The sequence below is a fragment of the Rattus norvegicus genome, chromosome 13 (genome assembly GCF_021556685.1).
Source record: "Rattus norvegicus strain SHRSP/BbbUtx chromosome 13, alternate assembly SHRSP_T2T, whole genome shotgun sequence".
Classification (NCBI taxonomy): Eukaryota; Metazoa; Chordata; class Mammalia; order Rodentia; family Muridae; genus Rattus; species Rattus norvegicus.
This window is the reverse complement of record NC_141546.1, coordinates 18557407-18581430: the sequence shown is the minus strand read 5'-3', so window position 1 is coordinate 18581430 and position 24024 is coordinate 18557407. Positions and strand designations below refer to the sequence as shown.

The 24024-nt window shown below is 37.8% G+C and overlaps 1 protein-coding gene across 3 annotated transcripts in view; it reads right to left on the bottom strand.

The window, feature by feature from the left end:
• Cntnap5b (contactin associated protein family member 5B) overlaps nt 1-24024 on the bottom strand; it is a 903684-nt gene that overhangs the window by 508278 nt on the left and 371382 nt on the right. For all 3 annotated transcript variants that reach the window (XM_087580549.1, NM_001047873.2, XM_087580550.1), the window contains 2 exon segments: nt 16194-16397; nt 10880-11064 (listed from right to left, as the gene is read on the bottom strand). In XM_087580549.1, the coding sequence (XP_087436675.1) occupies nt 10880-11064; nt 16194-16397 (389 nt within the window).

Genomic DNA, 24024 nt, shown 5'->3' with positions numbered 1-24024 from the left:
CAAGAAAGATGTAAGAAAGAATGCAGATACTTGATCGCCCAGAGGGAAACCTACTTCTAAAATCCATAGTACCAAAGAGCTTATATGCCCAGGCCTGTTCCCCAATTGTTATATAAAGACAAAAGACTGTAATAATACGAAATAACCTATGGACTTGAGAAGTAGTTAAGAAGCAACATAATGAAACTGTTAGAATAATTAATATTAACAATGCAATTTTTATTATAAGGTACAAGAATTATAACTTGTTCTAATGTATGACTTCAATTAAGAGAAAGTTGTGCACACAGGGGCCAGAAGACACTCAAAGTTTAAAGCGCTACAGGGAAGATTACAGGATGATTGGTTTTTTTTTCCCTCTGTGTATATTTCAGTTAAGTAATGAAAATAATTTTTGTGAACTGTTGGGAATACTGCTCCTGCTGTACAAGACTAGAGGATAGTAGCTATCCTCTCATTTGTCTCACCCACATTTACCAGTGACAAGGTTTTCTTCATTGCTTGGAAAAGATGTAGTATCTCGGACTGTCTTCTACCTTGTATCTTTACCTTTTTCCTCTTCCTCTTCCTCTTCTCTGATCTCTCTCTCTCTCTCTCTCTCTCTCTCTCTCTCTCTCTCTCTCTCTGTCTCTCTCTGTCTTTCTTTCTTCTCTCTCTCCCCCCTTGCCACTCTTTCCTCTGTCTGCTTTGTCCTCAGTCTCCTTTTTCTCTCTTTCCTCTTTCCTCTGTCTCTTCTTTGTCTTCCCCATATGTCTTTCTCCCTCTCTTCTCTTGCATGGACAATTTTAGAGGAGGGCATGATCTCTTAACAATATCATATCTTCATCACTCAAATAATTAGTCAAGCATGAACAACTGGGAACAGCATTTTTTCTTATAAGTTACAAAGAATTTTCAATGTTTTTTTACTATGACTATATCCTGTGTGTTACTTTTCCTTCTGCTTTACTAAGTAGAATTATGATGTTCTCATGTATTTTTAAAATTGAATGGCTTATTTTTTTCAACCAGATATTTCTGTATGTTTTTAGGTAATTTGAAGTATACAGTAAGGAGATACTCAGAAAACACTTTACTTTTCAAATTATTTTTTGCAATTTTATTCTATTATTTTTTCTGGTCAAATTTTTCTAAGACCTGAGCAAAACATTTTAAGTAATTTTAGACACAAATAATAAAGAACTTTCTAGAAATAAAGTATGCAACCAACCAAGTCTTTTTATTTTTCAGTTAAGCAAAGCAGTGATTCTTACTTTCTCATTAAGAAAATATTTTTCCACTCATTCTGTGTACTGCTATTTTTTTATTTTCTTCTTTATTAACATATGGTGAACAAAAATGAAATGTAACTTTATTCTTCATTTTTCGAAAAATGATTATAGCATGTAAAAACAATTGTGTTTATTTTATCACTAAGTTGAATCACAGCAGATTCACTGAGAACTTATTGAACTACTCTGTAATACTCTGTAATTTATTTGATTAAAATGGAAATATACACATTTTAAGCAGCAAATCAATTTGAGTTTTAATTTCTTTTTTTCAGTTAAGGATTTGTCTGATATCAACTAAGGAATTTTGATTTCATTTACAGTTTGTAAATCTGGAAAAGATTTAAATATACCCATTTCAAAGGTTTATAACTTATTTACACAGGCATTTTTGACTCTATACATTACCCTAGTACTTTCAATGTTAGCATTATATATTTTTTAAAGTGTTTTCAGTTTATGACTTTTAAAAGAAAAAATTGGCAATATAAGCTATTATATTTCTATTTTTATGATGTTGAACAGCTAGTGGTAAATGTTAGGCACCTTTAATTTTCAAAAGAAACATGTTAGTCCTCTGCTTCACAAATAGAAAATATTGGCTATAGAATAATTCTTGAAAAGACTAAGCAGAAGAAAACAGCACTGTTCTCTCAGAGACAAGATTTTGACAAAAAGATTTGAGCCAGAAATATTGTAGAAGGAAATATGCAGAATACTGCATACGAATGCTGAATATAGAAAGACTGTAATCTCTGTTGCATGGATAGTAGTAATGAAGGAAGTGGTATGGAAGCGTCCTCTCAGATCCTCCCTTGGGCAACTAAGGAGGAGGAAAGCACTTTTAATATTTAACAGTCACCTAAACAGAACGAAGAGTCACTAATGAGCAAATATACGGACATTCGTGTAAGACAATTTCTAGACTGGTTTAATTAAGGTAGTACTTAATGGGTGGGTTCGTGAACTAAATAAAAATGGAGAAAGCAAATTCTACATAGAACTAGACACTCTCTAATTCTCGATTGTAGATGCAATATGAGTACCTGCCTCAGGTTCTGCTGCCATGCATTCATTTCCTGACATGACGGACTTTGTCTTCTAACTGGGAGTCAAGACAAAATTTTTTCCTCCTTAAGTCACTTCTGTCTAAGTATTCTGCCTCACCAACCTATAAAGTAACTAAGAAAGCATGTGTGTCCTGTCTCTCATATCTGTTCTGCTTTAAGATTGTTAGGAATTGGTAGAAATTCAAAATGGCTCCAGAGCAAAGCAGCTGGATGGGTGAGACACAATGTGGAATGTTTGAGAACTATACCCATTTGACTTAGTCACTCTTGTAAGTCTGCCAACACCACGAGAACAGGAATTGCGGTTTAATGCACAGAGCCTCTGTTGTCTGTCATACTGTTGGCTGTCATACCGGACAGGTACTCGGGTTCAGGTGAAGGGGAAAAAGAGAACTCCGCCAGAGAAGGGGAACTGTTTCCACAACCTCCTCTGCTTTTTCTGCTTTGCCTCTGTTTCCTCTGTTGCCTCTTAGGTTGCTCCAGGACATCAGGCTGGGTTGAGCCTATTGGAGACTGATTCGCTGGTGAGGAATACAGGAGAGATACTGGCAGTGATTTCAGGAGACCAGATCTCTTGACAGAAGCTCTCAGACAATGCAGTAATTCCTGCACACCTTTGGTCCTTCAGAATAGGATACTTATATAGAGTTTTGGAATGGGTCAGGGTCTGACAGCAGGTACTTCCTATTGGTTTGGCCTGAGAGCTTGGGAGTATCTCATCTACATATTTGGGGGCCTAGTCTTGCTTCTATGTGACTGATCTGTTTTGAGCCTATGTGACCTGTGGTCATATCCATAACTGGGGAGGAGCACCTTGGTGCTAGCACTTGACTGATTTGTTTCAAACCTCTCTACAGATGGCTGTGACGTGCTGTAGCTATGTGAGAGGAGACTGATTTCCTGGGAGATTAGGAAGCTCCTGCCACCCTTTAGGCACTCCCAGGACTACGACCTATCTGGAAGGAGAATCAGGATACCTTTCACAGCCCAACACCCTACAAGCCTCTCAGGGAATGCACAAGTTATAGGTAACTGCGTTGGAAGAGTTCTTGAGCTTCATCTCACATACTGTACCACATACAAAATCGAAAGAAGTTAGCACATTATTTTCATGGACCCAAAGCAGCTGAATGTACTGGGTTACATTTCAGGTAGAATAAGTAAATGACATGGCTATGGTGATGACGCAAAACATCATGACAACCCCCAAGCTGGTTATGAGTACACAGTAAAGAAATAAAGAACTCTTTAATGTAGATAGCTTTAGGAAAACATCAACTAATTGATAGGAGGTGTATTCATTAGTTTTAGTTTTTACCTTGACACATGCTAGCATTATTTGAGGAAGTGTTACCAAAGGGACAGCCCAAAACAAATTGGCCTATGGCTATGTTTATGAGGAAATGTCTTGATTGCTTATTGTTGTGGCGCATCCCACTGTTTGCAGTTCCATACCTAAACAGGTGGTTTTGGCTGTATAAAAAGCTAGCAGAACATAGGCCAGAGAGAGTCAGGTTTCTCTTCAAGTACGAGATTGAGTTCCTAAGCTAACTCCCCTCATTGATGGATTTTGACCTGGAAATAAACCCTTCCCAACCCAAGTTGCTTCATTAGTGTTTTATTACAACAGCAGAATGAATGTAGGACAGTCATTACAATTACATCCCCCCACAGTACTGGCTTTTCATTGTACTTTCTAGCCTACTCCTATGTTCAACGGGGAGCAGACTGAATCTACCAAGAAAAGAAAATCAAAATTGTATTGAAGTGCTTTTGACCATTAATATTCATTTCCTGTTTGATTTTAACATTTTTGTTATTAGCAGAGAAAGTTTAAACTTGTTTACTTATGTAAATAAATAAATAAATTAATTAAATAAATAATTCTCATGAGGATAGAGGGGAAGAATGTCCTTCACAATAGATTTTTCCAGTAGATAATTTGACATTACCAGAATACTAATTATCCTATGGTGTTTTCTATAAAATTTAGAGAGTTTATCATTAAAAGATTTTAAACTAAATTTGCATCAAAGTCTTATCTTACTAATCTTGTATGTATATGTGTTCATGTGTGTGCACAAGTCTGTACATATGGACATGTACATGCATGTTCATGCAAGTATAGGTCAAATTTCAACACTGGGTATCTTCCTAAACCAACTTCCACCTTACTTTGGAGGCAGAATCTCTCAATGGTCCCAATGCTTACTAATTGGTGAGACTGAGTAGCCAAAGAGCCCCCATGATCTTTCCATTTCCATCTTCCCAGTGTTGCCCAGCTGACTTTTTACATGGGGTTGGGGAATGAAATTCATGTCTTTGTTTGTGTAGCATACACTACATTGACTGAGGCATATCTCTAGCACCTCAATTTTGAGTGTGTGATTCAATCATAGATATAAACAGTACTTGATGACTTGGATCAAAATATGATAAGCATTTGCTCCTTACTCTGCTATGTTTTTGTCTTTTTGGACAATTTTGTCACCTTTTCACTTTCTTGTCCTAAAGAACTATATAATTTGCCTTTCTGTGATCTTGGGGTCAGATGAAATCAGAGAGACTGCATATTCCAATCACAGCTTGCTTTGGCCAGTATCCTCTCTCTCGGAGTGTGATCAGAATTTTGGTGTCATAAACACTTGCAGTGGTTAATGCATGCAGCTCCAAAACCTGCCCTTCTTTCCTTTTGACCTTATTAACCTACTTTTTGACTCATAACTGCCTTCTTTTTTCCTGATTTTTTTTCTTTTTTTTTTCTTTTTTTTTCCTGATTTTTGATGCTACATTCTTTACTGGATTTCCTCTCACTCAGTTTAATTGCAGATTCTGAAATTTCTGCTTTAAAGGTTTCTCAAAATATTGTGTCTCTTTCCTTTTGCCTTTAGTCTGACAGTCAATTTAGTGATTGTCTCCAAGAAAATTTGTGAAAGTCTCCAGCAATTGGTATGAGCTCCTGTTTTCTTTTTTATTCTCCAGAGAAATCTAACCAAACTGTCTGTTGCTGAGCTATTAGAAGCAACAAAATTTGATGAATTTGTGTCACTGTAAAACAAGACCAAAACTTGTAAGTTTCTGATAAAATCTCTTCATTTTTTTTCTCCATCTTTATTAAATTGGGTATTTCTTATTTACTTTTCAATAGTTATTACCTTTCCCAGTTTCCAAGCCAACAGCTCCCTAACTCCTCCCCCTCCCCAACAGCAGTTGGGTGTTCCCCTCCCCAACCTCCTCCCATTACTGCCCTCCCCCAACAATCTAGTTCACTGGGGGTTCTGTCTTTATACTCTGGTGAGCTACTCCAAAGGGGGGGCTGACCATAATCTTTTAAATTACCAACCCTTTTGGACTATAGACAATTTTTCCCATCAGAATATCCTGTTTCAGTCATGAGAAGGATACATTTTTACATATGTGAAAATAATTTAAGTTTCAATATGTATGTGGGTTTTTTGTTGTTTTCCCATGTTTAAGTTTGTTGATTTATCAAAAAGTTATATTTGATAATTTGTTAAAATATTATGTTTTGAAACACTGTTTCTAGTTATTTGGTAGAGTATGAAACCATTAAGCATGTATTTTCTTGACCAGAGGAACTTCTAAAATTTTATGGAAATAAAAATTATCCTATGTTTTATTAATGTTCATGTGGAGTCTCTGCCATACTTAGAAGAACTTTATGCTTTTGAACGATAAAAATATTACTTACTATTCTCAGAAATTTTCAAAAACTTAATGCCAAAGTACTATGGTTACCATGAATATATTTATTTCATATTGATAACTCATCCCTATACACTTTGTTTCATACACATGTAACATGTATACTATGTCTCAATCATACTTTTTACTATTAACTTATATCTCCTTCCTATTGGCAACCTACTTCTACCAACATGTCTTCCTCCTTTCTTTCTTTGTTTCTTTGTTTTTTCTTTGTTTCTTTGTTTCTTTCTTTCTTCCTTCCTTTCTTTCTTTTTCTTTCTTGTTTCTTTTGTCTCACTTGTTTGTTTCCAGCCTAATGAACTTCACTGCAAGTATAAATTATTTTTTTTTCTAAAAAGTGTCACAGATAGTTCAGAGTCAACTCAAGGTCTATACAGCCTGAACATCCTGCACGTACCTCTCAAGCATTGGGATTGCAGGTGTGTACTGCCTTCTCCAGCTCACACATGCAATTTTAGAGATTTAAAAAAAATAGATATATGTGTGTGTATGTGTGCGCGCGCACACACACGCACACATATCTGTGCATGTAAACCTATATTGAGTACAATTCCTTTTAAGATGGCATCAGATCTTGTACAACTGGAGTTTCAGGGACTTACAATTCACCTTTGTGTAGACTGGAAACTCAGCATGGGATCTCTAAATGAACAGTATGCACTCTTACCAGATGGCCCATCTCTTGATCCCACCACACATTTGTCTTTACATGTTCAGAGATTTTAGCTTAATCTAGTTAGGAGTTTTGTATGGATAATTTTCTTTTCTTTCTTTGTTTGTTTTTGTTTTCTATCTTAATGTAATAATTTATTTTTATAAAATTTTCCCCAGTTGATATATAGAATGGCTGATATACGGACTTGTTTACAAAATGATCTTAGATAATAATGTAAAACATGATCACTGAGCCCCTCTTGAATCAAAGGGACTTCTTCAACTATAAGATCATCAGAGCACAAATGACCTAAAAAATGTCTTTCTAAATGCCTCTTGCCCAGGCTACAGAGATACAAAGGTTCTCATCTTTCTCTAGCATTTAGAGTTGTTCATGGTTTCAGTGATGTGATTTTGAAGGACATTCCTAGGAATTGTTTTCCTCTTTGCTTCTTTCTAGTTGAGAGTAAGGTCTGCATCTGTGAAGCACATAACTGCAAGCCTCATAGAATAGCAAAAGTCATTCTGAAGGATTCACAAAAGTGTCATAACGTCTCTTGATGAATATGCATAGTGTCTTATTTAACTTGTTATTTCTAGGATAAGATATCATGACAAGGTATATAATATTAAAAAAAAGAGTTTCTTGAGATTCATGGTTTCAGGGGTTAGAGCTCATGACCATTGTGGGGTGGGACACAGCATCAGGCAGGCAGGGATGAAAGTAATGCAGTAGCTGAGAACTTGTATGTTTATCCGTAAGCATTAAGGAGAAAGAGTGAGCTAATTGGAAATGGCTTGGGCTTTCTGAAATCTTAAAGCTCAACCCTCACTGACCGACCTCCCCCAACAAGATCACATGTCCTAATCCTTCCCAAATAAATTAACTGGAGACCAAGAACAAAACATGAGCCCTTCTCATTCATACTACCACAAAGTGTAAAAGAGAAACCAATAGTTACACCACATATTCTGACTTCTAGTTCCATATTTTGATAAAGTTTGTAAATAAGGATGCATATACAATTATCCTTGACATAAACCATAATAGAGGAAATCTGAAAAATATCCTGGCATCTTCTGACAATGGTTCCCAGGAAATGACGTCAATATTCTTCCAATTGTTCAGGTCCACATCTCACATATACCCAGGGCTTAGGACAGAAGCTAGAACATGATTTTTACTTAACAGGTTAGAAGTGATGGGATTCATCCTCAACACAAATAGCAGTGTTTAGCTGTGCTCGTTCTAAGAGCTGCATGGCTTTGCTTCTTAGTATCTGAAAACTGATTTATACCAGCTTATGGGTAGGAATAGGACATTGCTGTCAACTCAGAAGGCTCTTTCTTCCCTCCTACTCCTTTAAGGTAAATCTTCTAACACATAATTTCTAATACATAATTCCTGTCATCCAGTACATCTAACATTGCCATTTCCTCTATCTATCTTCCTTTATAATGTCTAGAGCAATACCATTTCACATTCCAGCAAATGATTGAGACTTGGATCCCCAATTGCTTTATAGAAATATTTCAAGGGTTGTCATCCTCAAGGAATATTTTTCTTGAGGCAAGGCATACCTGAAGGACACATTTCCAACTTTATAAACTGAGTGATAGCACCCAGTTTCAGTTCCCTAAAGACTAAATAGCATTCATTTAAATGTCATGTAGCTCTGAAATCATAGACTATCTATGTTGATGAGATCATACAAATTCAAAGAGGCTTGCAAACAAGTGCTAAATTATGTAATAGCATAGATTTTAGAAGTTACCTTGGAAAAGAAAGGATTTGAAAAAATGATGAGACTGAATAAGTACTTTATGGTTTTATTTTATCAATGTTGTCTTCAAGTTCATGACAGACATCTCTGTGCTTTTACTGTGATCTCTGGTGTTTCTTCAATCAAACAAGTTTAAGTAAGAAGGTGAGGGGTACTCAAAGATGTCTGTTGTCAGCAATTCAATAATATCTATGTGGTATCTTGTTCTCTGGGTCAAAGTATGTCAATGTTTCTTTTGAAGTTACTGAATGACATGTATTATCTACAGTATACTGAAAAGAAGTTGGCATCAAAGAAAAGGCCCTTTCTTGAGGCTCATGATGATGACTGAAAGAAGGAAAAAGTTTGTTCCTAATTTTTCCATTTTTTCTCTCTATTTCACTTTTATCCCCTATCGCAACACAATCTTAAATTGTGTCCAAAACTTTCCTAGTCAATGTCTAGCAATCTCATCTACTTTAGTTTTTGTTCCTGATAAAATATCCTGAAAAAGCAACTTAAGGAAGGAAGGGCTTATTTCTGAATACCATTCAAGGTTACAATCTGTCATGGCAGGGACCTCAATGGTCACATGGTATGTATAGCCAGGAAGCTGTTGATAATGAGTACTTGTACTCAGCACATATTTTCCTTTAAATGTGTCCCAGAATCTCATCCCAGTGAATGGTGTCATTCATTTGGCTGGATACCCAGCTCAATTAACATAGCAATTCCTCTGTTTTGTCTAGTTTTATATCAACTTGATATAAACTAGGGTCATTTGAACAGCGGGATCCTTAACTGAATGTTTTCTATTAAATTGGCTTTTTTAGAAGTCTGTGGTGATTTTCTTTGATTGAGTGACATAGGAAATCCTATCTCACAGTAGGTTTTACCATTCATGGGGTGGTGACTGTGGACCTGACATATTTAAGAAGTTGTCTGTGTAAGGCACTAGGATCAAACAAGTAAACATCAGCCCTCCATGTTCTCTACATGCTCTCTGTCACCTGTTTCCTGCTTTGATTTTCAATTCTGACTTCCCAGAATGATGAAGAGATAATAGAAGTATAAGGTGAAATAAATTTTGTTCTCTAAACATGCTTTTAGACATGGTCATAGAAACCCAGACTAAAACCACCCTTTCAAACATGCTAAACAACTTCAAAAACCTCTTTTATGCATGCCTGCACACAGGCTTGCTCACAGATGATTATAGATCGTGTTAACCACAACTAAAAAAAAAATTGACAATTATCCACATATTTGTTTCACCCACAGGGAAGCCCATGTTTAGTATGGTGAGACAGTCCTAAAACCTCACATACAAAGTCAAATAACTGTATGAAATATTTTTTTGAATTTTTTAAAAAAAATATTGGCTAGGAATAAGCTTTTTTGGTAGAGTTTTACCTTTGGCACCACATGAAGGTGACTGTGTTGGGTCACACCTATAATCCAAGTACTCGTGAAGTAAAATAGAGGAATTAATAGTTTAAGAAAGGTAAAGACAAGCTGGGCTACATGAAATCCTATCTTAAAGTAATAGAATGATTTTAATTAATATCAATTTTAAAAAAGGAAAAATTATTGTATACACAACTTATTAGTAGAATGGCCTCATAGAATGTGAATGTCTCTGGAATCAAGTCTATGTAACACACACACACACACACACACACACACACAGAGGCATATGTACATGCTTAAAGAGCTATACACTCTTGGATATTTAGCTTTAATGGTCTAACTGCTGCAACCTCAAATTACCTGGGAAGAGTCAATTGAATTTTTATTAGACTGGCTTTGGCATGTCTGTAGGAGGTGGTCTTGATTGCTGATTGAGATAAGGAGACCTACTCTGAATGTGCTCTGCACCATAACATGTGTTGAGCCCTGGACTGCATAGGTTTAAAGAAAGCTACTTAAGAATTAGGAAGAAAAAATGTATTTATTCTCATTTCTCTTGACTGCGATGTAATGGGACTAGCTATCTACTTGAGTACTTGCCTTGACTTCTCTGATATAATGGGTTCTAATCAGGAATCATAAGCCAAATAACCCCTTGTTGGCAGACTTTTTTTTAGCACAGCAACAGAAGAAATTAGCACACACATGCACACACACACACACACACACACACACACACACTCAGGGCTTCATGCACACATACATATACACAAAGAGAGTTTTTAAAAAGTATGGATTTTTAACTTGTACAGTTCACATCACAGACACAGCTTTGCCCAGGTATTTTCAGACCTTGGTGCGGATCTTCCTTAGGAGGCTCCTTTGTAGCCTAGTCCAGATAGAGGGGTTAATACATCAATGCATTTATTTACAAACCTCTGTCTAACTCCAAAAAAAAATAGTTCTGGGAATGTTGACTCACTTCATAATCGATGTCCAGAGCATCGGTCTCAGCCTTGATCTGGAAGTGCTCTGTGTTTGTGTCCACAGTGAAGTTTGTCTGCTTGCCCACACGTTCCAGGAGAACTGAGTGCCATTGCTGGTCATCCAGAAGGCTACCCAGAATGGCTGAGGGTGCAATGCTGCTGAGCCGAGCTTGGCCTCCATCTACAGAGGGAGGAAAGCAGAATAGAACAGTCTTAGCCCCTGAGTTTTTAATCTTACCCATCAACAGCCCTGAGTAGCAGGTTCCTGTTGTTTCTTCAAACAAATCCAGCTCAAGCTATACCCCTACTATGCACACAACCAGGCATTTGGAGTCATGCACAGGCTTTTCCCTTAGATTCTAGAACTGGGTTCTTCCACAAATAAGGTACACCTGCACTTCCTGACAGAAAATATGTTTCCAAGACACCAGCAATTGCATGGTGACAGGAATGTTTATAGCACTGGCCACAGGAATAAGGTTGAAAATAGATGTTTCCATATTAAAAAAACAAATATATACACACACAATTGTGGGTGATTATAAATGAAGAATGCAGATCTGAACAAGCTTCAGAGGAAATGAGTACACACAGACACAGAAAAAATACTTAACCATTCCAACTGCAACTGTTGAGTGCCTACTGTATTAACGGAGTCCACCAAAAAGTCCACTACACTGTCACACAGAAATGGTCTCAAGATTAAAGGGAAGCTATCATTACTGTTATATAATTTTTAAATCTTTATAAAATGTGTGTGTGTGTGTGTGTGTGTGTGTGTGTGTGTGTGTGTGTGTGTACAAGTACATGTATGGAATTGGTTTTCTCCTTCTGTCATGTGTGTGTACTGGGATCTAACTCTTGCTAACAGGCTTAGCAGCAAGAACTTTTACCATCTATGTGCCTCTGAGACATTACTTCTGGTTTGAAGAAATAGTTTATGTGCCCACCCCATTGAGAATACGATAGTTACATGTAACTGTTCTCTTTCTTGAGTTGGGTCCTCCTTATTCCCACCTGTACTCAACTGTCATTAGATAGCATTGTGTGAGCTTCAGGGGTAAGCAGTACCTAGCTAATCTCCCTATAGGGCTACTTCTACTTTCAATGTGGATGGATGGTACTGTTTTTTTCACTGAGTAAGGATGCCTGGCTTCCTGCAGTTGTTGGAGTCAGGATACCATACTTGGCATAGTTGGAAAAGAGGACTAGTAAATTAATGTCTGCTTCTCTTATGATGACTTATTATTTACATATTCCTCAAGCTTTAAATTCTCAGCATTGTCATATCATGTTAATTCCTTCATATATATCGGTCCTTTCTTCCTGCCCTTCCTCTGAAGGACCTTGCAATCTAGCAGTACTGCTCATGGTTATATGTTGAGAAGATATGGCAGAAGTGAAGCTCTTTTTTTCTGAGAGCACCAGTGTTGGTATCTTCTAGTAAAAACAGTTAGGACATGTGACCACATAAACACAAACGAGGCTAAGAACACAGGAAGAGGTAGTATTCATCCAACGTGGAAAACCTGACAAACCCAGGCTGAGGGGTGGCAGGGACAGTGGAAGGGTGGTTCAGCAGAAGAACTTAAGGTCACCTTTAACAATCATCTTTAGAGCTTAACACATGAATGTTGGCTATCTGATATTTAGATTTTTACAGTTAGATGAGGACATGAATCATCTTAGTGATTGGTAAGATTCAAAGAACCTCCAGATCCATGATTTCCAGGTGTGTTGTCATGGGGTCTCACACAATAGACAGGCATCATGGAATGTGATTAGAAGTAACATATAAGGAGACTGGAGATAGAATTAAATTTTTAGAGTATTTGTCTATCATCCATGAATTCCTGAGTTCCATCCACAGTACTGCATATATTGTGCATGTAATCTCAATACTCCTTAGGTATAAGCAGACAGACCTGAAGTTCTAGGTCATTCTCACCTACATAGCAAAATTAAAACCAGCCTGACATGTATGAGCCTGTCTCCCCACAAAACAAAGCAAAAAAAAAAAAAAGAAAGAAATACTATATTGGACTATCATATTACATAAAAGAAATATACATGTCCATGTGTGTTAAAGGGTCTGATAAGTAGAAAATTGGAATGAAGTGCCATTCAGAAATCTTTATAATTATTCTTTAGGTATTAAGGTTGACTTAATAAGATGTCTGAAATTGAAATAGCTATAGAATATTGGGTCACTGGTTTCTTCATTGTCTTGATAATTTGTCGTACAGCCTATGGCTTTAGCCTTTAAACCCAGCACCTGAACCCCAAAAGACACTTAGCTATGCTATTGTTCTATGACAACATGCTCACAGTTCCACATTTGTGTTTGCTGGAATCACTCAACATTCTATCTCAGTTTAAAAACATTGAACTGTTGTAAGATGGGTAATCTGCATGTTCTGTTGATGTTTTTAGTACTTTACAACTGTTCCACAGTCACACAATTGTTTTGCACATTGATCCTCCATCTGTGTGTATGGTTCTTACTTTTGTAATTCTTCAGAAGTACATTACAGTGGGCAACTGGAAGGAATCCTTTTAATGTCAGGAGTGGAAACACTCTACCCCCATGGGTTAAAGACTAAAAATCTCATGCCCAGTTAGTAATTCTAAAGGAAATGTCTGTGTTCTACCCTTGGAAAGTAGGAAGATGCAACCTCCTAGTGAAAATTCTCCACAGAACCAATTTCTGCCCAATGGACACAAGGCATGTAAGTAGATAATGCAAAGTGTTACTTGAAAAGCAGTGTGTTATGTATATCTCTAGTTTATTTATTCTCTCCTTTATTTTTATTCTTTGCTGTGTGTGTGTGTGTGTGTGTGTGTGTGTGTGTGTGTGTGTGTGTGTGTATGCAGAAGGTCAATGTCCAAACTTGTTGTCCAATTATTCTTTATTTCTTGTTGTTGTTGTTGTTTGGATTTTTTTTCTTGTTCAAAGCAAGGTCTCCCATTTGCACAGAATTCATCAAATAAGCTAGACAGGATTGCCAAGAAGATACAGGGATCTCTGTGTATATGCCTCACCAGTGCTGGAAGTACAAGCATGTACCACATGTGACTTTTTTTGTGAGTTCTGGGATTGTATTATGGTCCATATGCTGGTATTACAAGAAAGTTAGCAACAAAGTCATCTTTGTACCCCCAGATTATATAAATCTTATGGGTTAACCACCAATTTTATGAATTAAACTTGAAAATCTGTTGGTTCTTCCAACTTCTTTTTCTTATATTTACCATGAAGACCAAGAGTTTTGGAGCTGACACTAATGAAGAACAAGAATATAGATGTACATGGTTTGCTTTTGGCAGCAAGGTTACACAATGGAATTTCTCATGTTCTCCTCCTGATAACTGAAGTATAGTTTGTTCTGATGTCCTCTGAATACTTTGAATTTGAACACTTTATTGAAATATATCCCTCCTTCTTGTCTACTATATTGTACATACTAATAACAGTGTGTTTCTACTCTGTTATACTAACAAAATAGTAATTGGGTAACACCTTCTAGTGTCAAACAAACTCCCCCCTTGGGACCCAGAAAACAATGACTCAGCAGGATAAAGGTATATGCTATTGAACCTGATGACCTGATCCACATGGAAAAAAGTGAGACCCAACTTCTGAAAGCTGCCGTCTGCCATTTACACATGTGCCAAGGCACAGTACAAACACATACAAATAAATCAATGCATGTTATTAATAAATAAAACAATAAATAAATTAATTAAAAAACATTTTTTGGTTCTAATATACATCTTTTCTGTTTGCTTTTTTCTAGAGAACAGTTCATTTGGATTTTTTTCTATGCAATTAAAAACTCAATCCCTTCTTCCTCTGGCCATGAGAAAGCATAAGAGACACCCTACCTTTTGGTCTGGTGTGTGAAGATGAATGCAGTGCATGTAGACTTACTGGCATTGAAGCAAGCCCAGGATGTAGCACACCCAGAGAGAAAAATAACACCCTTCTACAGAGATACAGAAAGATATCCTTTACTAAACTAGCTGCTTGCTTCAGGTCCCAGGCTTATCAACCCCCGCCACCCCCCCAGGGCCAGGACACATAACAAAGGAACTTAGTTTTTCCATTCCCATATATTACCTCCCAGGAAGAAGAACAAAACAATCAAGTGTTTTCTCCTGATACTTAGGGTTTGGTTAATTTTTAGTTTTTGCTTTTGTATTTTGTTTGTTTGTTTGTTTGGCTTGGTTTATATTGTTTTGTTTTGATTTGGTTTGGATTTGTTTGTTTGGTTTTGCTTTGTACCTAGCAGGCTTCTATGAGTAGCTCACTACAATAGGTTCATGTTTAAATTTATTTAAGTTAATTTACAGTTTGATATCTGAAAAATTAATTTTAAAAATGTTGACTAAGAGATATTCAAAGGTATGCTAGACCTTCCTGTGCATAAAAAGTATTGTATCACTGAATGATCTCTGTTCCCCCTTCCCCCCCAAAAAAAAATCATTGTGATGTTGTTCTAACCCCACGGGTAGATGAAAGATTTTAAAGCAAATGCTGTTTATTCGACATCCATGAAGACAAAGAAAATTGATTATTTCCATAGTGCTTCAATGACTCCATTTCTTGTGTGGGAAAATGCTCTTGTGTATGCTATAATGACCTTGTACAAAATGAATGAGTGTGGATACTTACAGAACTGCACTTGAAATGCTAGGACTCATTTCCTAAAATATTAATAGTTATTATTAATTGTAATAATAATAGTGATAAATGTGTGCATGGCCATGAGTACCTATAACCTAGCACTCAATGACCAAAATGAAAAGATCTTAAGAACTTATTGACCACCTCATATATAATCTTAGGTATCAGTAAGAGAATTTGTCTCAGGGCAATAGCTCAGAGGAAGAAAGTGAGATATCTAGTGTTTTGCTCAATTTCCATGCATGTACATCTAGATATTCATGTTCATACAACAACACACACCTGAACACACACACACACACACACACACACACACACACACACACACACACACACGGCCACATAAAGATAAGTTTAACCCCCAGAACTCAGGTAAAAAGTCATCTGCAGCAAATTATGCTTGCAATTCCAATAAGAGGCGGGGGGGACAGGGGGCAGAAAATAATGGCAGGTATAGTTTTCGGGTTTGTTTGTTTCTTTGTCAGCCTGGGCAAATCAGAAACCTACAAGAGCAGTGAAAGACTACCACAAAAGTTGAGGAGCAGAAATCGAAGTAGATACCATAGATTTACCTCTGACCTCAACACAGTCATATGTACACATATGTAAAGGATTAACCTTACCTAAGTTTAAGTATAGAGCAAGTCTGCCGTTCTGGAGTTCTAGGGTAATGTAGTCTCCACGTTGTCCTTCCCCATGGAGCAAAACTCCATCTCCTTGCATGCTCTTGAACTTCAGGGAAATCATGTCTTTGAGGGTGCTCATTGTCTTCTGATTGAACCTATACAATAGTGAGCTATGGCCATCAAAGTCAGCTACATCTGATCCTGAGAGCAAAGAAAAGAGAAAAAAAAATCAGTGTGCTTCTTCATGTTACTCATCAATGCTTCTTGCTTCTCGTCTTTGATACTCCTCTGTACACAGGAATATTCCTGAAATCTGGAAGATCCCTCTTGCAAGGAGACACATAGAATAGAACAAACATACACAGAATTCAAAATATCATTCATTTGTAGGCATTGCAGACACAACAGCCAGAAGTAGAAAACCTTAATGGTTATTGAACAAAACAGGAGAGAAGAACAATAGCAAGTCCTGGAAAGGGAGCTGTCACATATTGAATATGAGAGCTTTAAGGCAACATTTTTGGGCCTTCATATGAGCAGGATAGTGTTAGACATAAATAGTACAATACAGGTGATCAAGGAATGATGGGACCTTCAAAGTAAGAAGGAGTTTGCTTTAAAGACAGGAGAGGCACGTCTGCTATGCAAAGGATAATGAGACAAGCCAGAAGCTTCATCAGAGAGCAGCATTTAGATTTCTTGTGAAGAAATACCTCTGAAAAATTTTGGAACCATGCTTGGAACAAATGAAATACCTGAATAGTTTATAACTTTTCAAGGGTAGAAGACACACTGCATCTTATACAATTTTCCAAAGCAGTGAGCTGTGATCTAATTTAGACTATATAGTCTGGTATAAAGGTTAAAGCTCATGTCCTAACAGTGATGTGCCAGTCTTTACCTAAGAAGACAGAATGGCAATGCCACAGATACCTACATCAGACTTGTCCCATTTTCTGGGACAAGTGCCTGGATTGTAACAACCTTACATGACTTACCCTACTTGTTAATTTGATTCTGGTTTACAATTTTGATCTCTTCAACCTAAGCTCCAGGGTAGAGTTGAAAAAGAGACAGCCTTTACTATAGCAACTCTGGGTGTGAATTCAGACATTTTTAGAACCCTGTGTTGAGAATTCTGAAGATTTTTTGAGGGTTAGTGGGAAAGAATGACCAGTATATGGAGACTTATATTTTGAAAAGAGGGCTAGAGTGGTGTATAATTCTTGTTCTGGTCAGATTTGGGGTTCCTATGTAAAATATTCCATCGCTATTTTTTTTTTTTTGGTTCTTTTTTTTTCCGGAGCTGGGGACCGAACCCAGGGCCTTGTGCTTCCTAGGTAAGCGCTCTACCACTGAGCTAAATCCCCAGCCCCATCGCTATTTTTATATTTTGGCATTTAGTATTATTTCAGCTTATCGTTTATTTGACAAATAAAACTTAACCAACTGTATGAGCTAATATAGCATTTCCCATTATGCATTATTGTGTAATGTCAACTTAGAATAAGTATATCTAGTATCTTTTTTTAATTAATAATTTTATTCATTTACATTTCAAATGATATTCCCTTTCCTGGTTATCCCTCTACAACCCCCATCACATCACCCCTGTAACAACTCCCATTTGCCTCTATAAGGGTGCTCCTCACTCACTCACCCCCACCTCACTGCTCTAGCATCCCCCTATGATGGGGCATCAAGCCTCCACAGAACAAAGGGCTTCCCCTTTCATTGATGTCATGAAAGAGCAGCCTCTGCTACATGTGTGTCTGGAGCCATGGATTCCCTCCATGTATACTCTTTGTTTGGTGATTTAGACTCTGGGAACTCAGGGGTCTAGATAGATGATATTGTTCTTCCTAGGAATCCTGCAATACCCTAAAGCTCCTTCAGTCTTTCCTTTTACTCTTCCATTGGAGTCCCTGGGATCAGTCCAATGGTTGATTGTGAGTGTCTTCATCTGTATTGGTCAGGTGTTGGTACCGCTCAGGAAACACCCATACGAGGCTCCATTAAACAAAAGAATCTTGTTATCAACAATAGTATAGGGTTAGGTGTCTGTAGATTGGCTGGATTCTTAAGTGGGGCAGTCTTTAGATGGTCTTTCCTTCAGTTTCTGTTCCATTTTTGTTCCTGTCTTTCCTTTGGAATGGAGCATTTCTGGGTTACAATTTTTGAGATGGGTAGGTGTCCCCATTCTTCAACTGGGGGCCATCCCTATCTACTGGAGGTGGTGTGCACAGGTTCTATCTCCACTTTTTTGTGTATTTTGGCTAAAGTCATTCTCCTAGTCTCCTGGGAAATTCTCAGTTCCCTGACTTCAGGGACATTATGGCGGTTATGCCCAGTTCCCCATCCCCCACTGCTCCATATTTCTATTCAATTTCATTTCTTTCTTTCTTTTCGGTTGGTGGTTTAGTCCCAAGGAGCTCTGAACTATCTGCTTTGTTGATATTGTTTTTCTTCCAATGGGGTTGCAAAGCCTTTTAGTACTTCAGTCCTTTAACTCCTCCATTGGGGTCCCAATCCTCAGTCCGATGGTTAGGTACAAGCATTCTCATCTGTATGTATCACTAAGGCTCTGGCAGAATATCTGCTCAACTCTTTCTCCCTGCATTTCCTCCAGAGACTACTTTGTTTCCCTTTCTATGAAGCTTCCATTGAAGCATATACATTTTTGTCCTCCTTCTTAAACTCCATGTGATTTGTGGGTTGTATGGTGGGTATTCTGAGCTTTTGGGCTAATATCTACTTATTCAAGAGTACATACCATGTGTGTTCTTTTGTGGCTGGATTACCTAACTCAGGATGGTATTTTTAAGTTCCATTCTTCTGTGAATTTCATGAATCCATTGTTTTTGATAGCTGAGTAGTACTCAATTGTGTAAACGTAACCACGTTTCGGTATTCATTCTTTAGTTGAGGGATATCTGGGTTGTTTTCTGCTTCTGGCTATTATAAATAAGACTGCTGTACACATATTAGAGCTTGTGTCCTTTTCATATATTGGAGCATACTTTGGGTATATACCCAATAATGGTATGTGGATTGTTGTCTATTTATAGGTGAGGTCAGGCACAAGATAAAGCAAGGCCTGCGATTGGGCAATGAAAAATTAACGTAGGCACGGAGTTTTAGAAAGTTGGGAGTGGGAGAAAAGGAAGAGAAGAACCAAGGTGGAGGCAGAGAAAGATGACTCAGGTCTCTCTGGCCTTAAAGGGTCACAGGGAATTGTGAATATCTTATAAAGGATGGATTATTACAAGACATTTTGTCTTATCTAGGTGGGCAGTTTATATCATTATTAATTGACTTTAAGTTTATTTTGTGGATTTACTGATATAAATCTGATTGATAAATTACAAGCTTATTGGGTTTTGATTTTAAAGGGTTACTGGGAGTTGTGATTATAACTAGAGGGGGCAGATGCAAGGAATGTGAACAGCAGTGAAGCATTAGATAGATGGGCTAGCAATGCTGCTGGGCTAGCAATGAAAAGAGGGCAGCTGCTGTTAGGGCCATAGAGTAACTAGTGGCACATTGGGGTGGATATTGGGAACTTAGTGAGTCAGATACAGACACTTTGCTGATTAGGATGAAAATACCCCACAAATGCCATGTTGCCCATCGGTGCTGATAATACTGTGGGTTGGTGCTTTTAATATTTAATATTTACTACAACAGTTGCATACCTGTGTCTTCAGGTGGAATTATTTTCAATTTTCTGAGGAACCTCCAGATTGATTTCCAATGTGATTTTACCTGCTTACTGTTATACCAGCAATGGAGAAGTTTTCCTCTTTCTGCATATCCTTGCTCGTATTTGCTGTTACCCGTGTTTTGTATTTTAAACATTCTGATTGGTATGAAGTAGAATCTTAGGATGGTTTTGATTTGCATTTCCGTGATGTCTAAGTATGTTGAACATTTCTTTAAGTACTTATCAGTAATGAGAGATTACTCAATTGAGAATTCTTTATTTAGCTTTGTTCCCAATTTTTATACTACAGTTATTTGCTTCTCTGGCGTCTAACTTGTTGAATTCTTTGTATATTTTGGATGTTACCTCTCTATTAGATGTAGGGTTGGTAAGGATCTTTTCCCTATGTATGGGTTGCTGTTTACTTCTCTTGAGAGTGCCCTTTGCCTTATGAAAGCTTTGTAATTTTATGAAGTCCCATTTGTCCATTGTTGATCTTAGAGCATGGGTCATTGCCATTCTGCTCAAGAAAATCTCCCTATGCTGATGTGTTCAAGTTTTTTCTTCTATTAGATTCAGTATATCTGGTTTTATGTGGAGTTTTTGATCCACTTGGACTTGAGCTTTGCACAAGGATTAAAAAAAGGATCAATTTGCATTCTTCTACAGGTTGACTGACAATTAAGCCAGCAACATTTGTTGAAAATGCTGTCTTTTTTTTTTCTTTTCTTTTTTTATTAACTTGAGTATTTCTTATATACATTTCGAGTGTTATTCCCTTTCCCGGTTTCCAGGCAAACATCCCCCTCCCCCCTCCCCTTCCTTATGGGTGTTCCCCTCCCAACCCTCCCCCCATTGCCGCCCTCCCCCCATAGACTAGTTCACTGGGGGTTCAGTCTTAGCAGGACCCAGGGCTTCCCCTTCCACTGGTGCTCTTACTAGGATATTCATTGCTACCTATGGGGTCAGAGTCCAGGGTCAGTCCATGTATAGTCTTTAGGTAGTGGCTTAGTCCCTGGAAGCTCTGGTTGCTTGGTATTGTTGTACTTTTGGGGTCTCGAGCCCCTTCAAGCTCTTCCAGTTCTTTCTCTGATTCCTTCAATAGGGGACCTATTCTCAGTTCAGTGGTTTGCTGCTGGCATTCGCCTCTGTATTTGCTGTATTCTGGCTGTGTCTCTCAGGAGCGATCTAAATCCGGCTCCTGTCGGTCTGCACTTCTTTGCTTCATCCATCTTGTCTAATTGGGTGGCTGTATATGTATGGGCCACATGTGGGGCAGGCTCTGAATGGGTGTTCCTTAAGTCTCTGATTTAATCTTTGCCTCTCCCTTCCCTGCCAAGGGTATTCTTTTTCCTCATTTAAAGAAGGAGTGAAGCATTCACATTTTGATCATCCGTCTTGAGTTTCCTTTGTTCTAGGGATCTAGGGTAATTCAAGCATTTGGGCTAATAGCCACTTATCAATGAGTGCATACCATGTATGTCTTTCTGTGATTGGGTTAGCTCACTCAGGATGATATTTTCCAGTTCCAAACATTTGCCTACGAATTTCATAAACTCGTTGTTTTTGATAGCTGAGTAATATTCCATTGTGTAGATGTACCACATTTTCTGTATCCATTCCTCTGTTGAAGGGCATCTGGGTTCTTTCCATTTTCTGGCTATTATAAATAAGGCTGCGATGAACATAGTGGAGCACGTGTCTCTTTTATATGTTGAGGCATCTTTTGGGTATATGCCCAAGAGAGGTATAGCTGGATCCTCAGGCAGTTCAATGTCCAATTTTCTGAGGAACCTCCAGACTGATTTCCAGAATGGTTTTACCAGTCTGCAATCCCACCAACAATGGAGGAGTGTTCGTCTTTCTCCACATCCTCGCCAGCATCTGCTGTCACCTGAGTTTTTGATCTTAGCCAATCGCACTGGTGTGAGGTGAAATCTCAGGGTTGTTTTGATTTGCATTTCCCTTATGACTAAAGATGTTGAACATTTCTTTAGGTGTTTCTCAGCCATTCGGCATTCCTCAGCTGTGAATTCTTTGTTTAGCTCTGAACCCCATTTTTAATAGGGTTATTTGCTTCCCTGCGGTCTAACTTCTTGAGTTCTTTGTATATTTTGGATATAAGGCCTCTATCTGTTGTAGGATTGGTAAAGATCTTTTCCCAATCTGTTGGTTGCCATTTTGTCCTAACCACAGTGTCCTTTGCCTTACAGAAGCTTTGCAGTTTTATGAGATCCCATTTGTCGATTCTTGATCTTAGAGCATAAGCCATTGGTGTTTTGTTCAGGAAATTTTTTCCAGTGCCCATGTGTTCCAGATGCTTCCCTAGTTTTTCTTCTATTAGTTTGAGTGTGTCTGGTTTGATGTGGAGGTCCTTGATCCACTTGGACTTAAGCTTTGTACAGGGTGATAAGCATGGATCGATCTGCATTCTTCTACATGTTGCCCTCCAGTTGAACCAGCACCATTTGCTGAAAATGCTATCTTTTTTCCATTGGATGGTTTTGGCTCCTTTGTCAAAAATCAAGTGACCATAGGTGTGTGGGTTCATTTCTGGGTCTTCAATTCTATTCCATTGGTCTGTCTGTCTGTCTCTGTACCAATACCATGCAGTTTTTATCACTATTGCTCTGTAATACTGCTTGAGTTCAGGGATAGTGATTCCCCCTGAAGTCCTTTTATTGTTGAGGATAGCTTTAGCTATCCTGGGTTTTTTGTTATTCCAGATGAATTTGCAAATTGTTCTGTCTAACTCTTTGAAGAATTGGATTGGTATTTTGATGGGGATTGCATTGAATCTGTAGATTGCTTTTGGTAAAATGGCCATTTTTACTATATTAATCCTGCCAATCCATGAGCATGGGAGATCTTTCCATCTTCTGAGGTCTTCTTCAATTTCTTTCCTCAGTGTCTTGAAGTTCTTATTGTACAGATCTTTTACTTGCTTGGTTAAAGTCACACCGAGGTACTTTATATTATTTGGGTCTATTATGAAGGGTGTCGTTTCCCTAATTTCTTTCTCGGCTTGTTTCTCTTTTGTATAGAGGAAGGCAACTGATTTATTTGAGTTAATTTTATACCCAGCCACTTTGCTGAAGTTGTTTATCAGCTTTAGTAGTTCTCTGGTGGAGCTTTTGGGATCACTTAAATATACTATCATGTCATCTGCAAATAGTGATATTTTGACCTCTTCTTTTCCGATCTGTATCCCTTTGATCTCCTTTTGTTGTCTGATTGCTCTGGCTAGAACTTCAAGAACTATATTGAATAAGTAGGGAGAGAGTGGGCAGCCTTGTCTAGTCCCTGATTTTAGTGGGATTGCTTCAAGTTTCTCTCCATTTAGTTTAATGTTAGCAACTGGTTTGCTGTATATGGCTTTTACTATGTTTAGGTATGGGCCTTGAATTCCTATTCTTTCCAGGACTTTTATCATGAAGGGGTGTTGAATTTTGTCAAATGCTTTCTCAGCATCTAATGAAATGATCATGTGGTTCTGTTCTTTCAGTTTGTTTATATAATGGATCACGTTGATGGTTTTCCGTATATTAAACCATCCCTGCATGCCTGGGATGAAGCCTACTTGATCATGGTGGATGATTGTTTTGATGTGCTCTTGAATTCGGTTTGCCAGAATTTTATTGAGTATTTTTGCGTCGATATTCATAAGGGAAATTGGTCTGAAGTTCTCTTTCTTTGTTGTGTCTTTGTGTGGTTTAGGTATAAGAGTAATTGTGGCTTCGTAGAAGGAATTCGGTAGGGCTCCATCTGTTTCAATTTTGTGGAATAGTTTGGATAATATTGGTATGAGGTCTTCTATGAAGGTTTGATAGAATTCTGCACTAAACCCGTCTGGACCTGGGCTCTTTTTGGTTGGGAGACCTTTAATGACTGCTTCTATTTCCTTAGGAGTTATGGGGTTGTTTAATGCTGTCTTTTACACTGGATGGTTTTAGCCTCCTTATCAAAGATCAAAAGACCTTAAGTATGTGGATTTATTTCTGGGTCTTCAATTCTATTCCATTGACCTAACAGCTTGAGGTAAGGGATGGTGATTTCCCCCAAAGGACCTTTTAAGGTTTAGAAGAGTTTTTGGTATCCTGGGTTTTTTGCTATTTCACATGAATT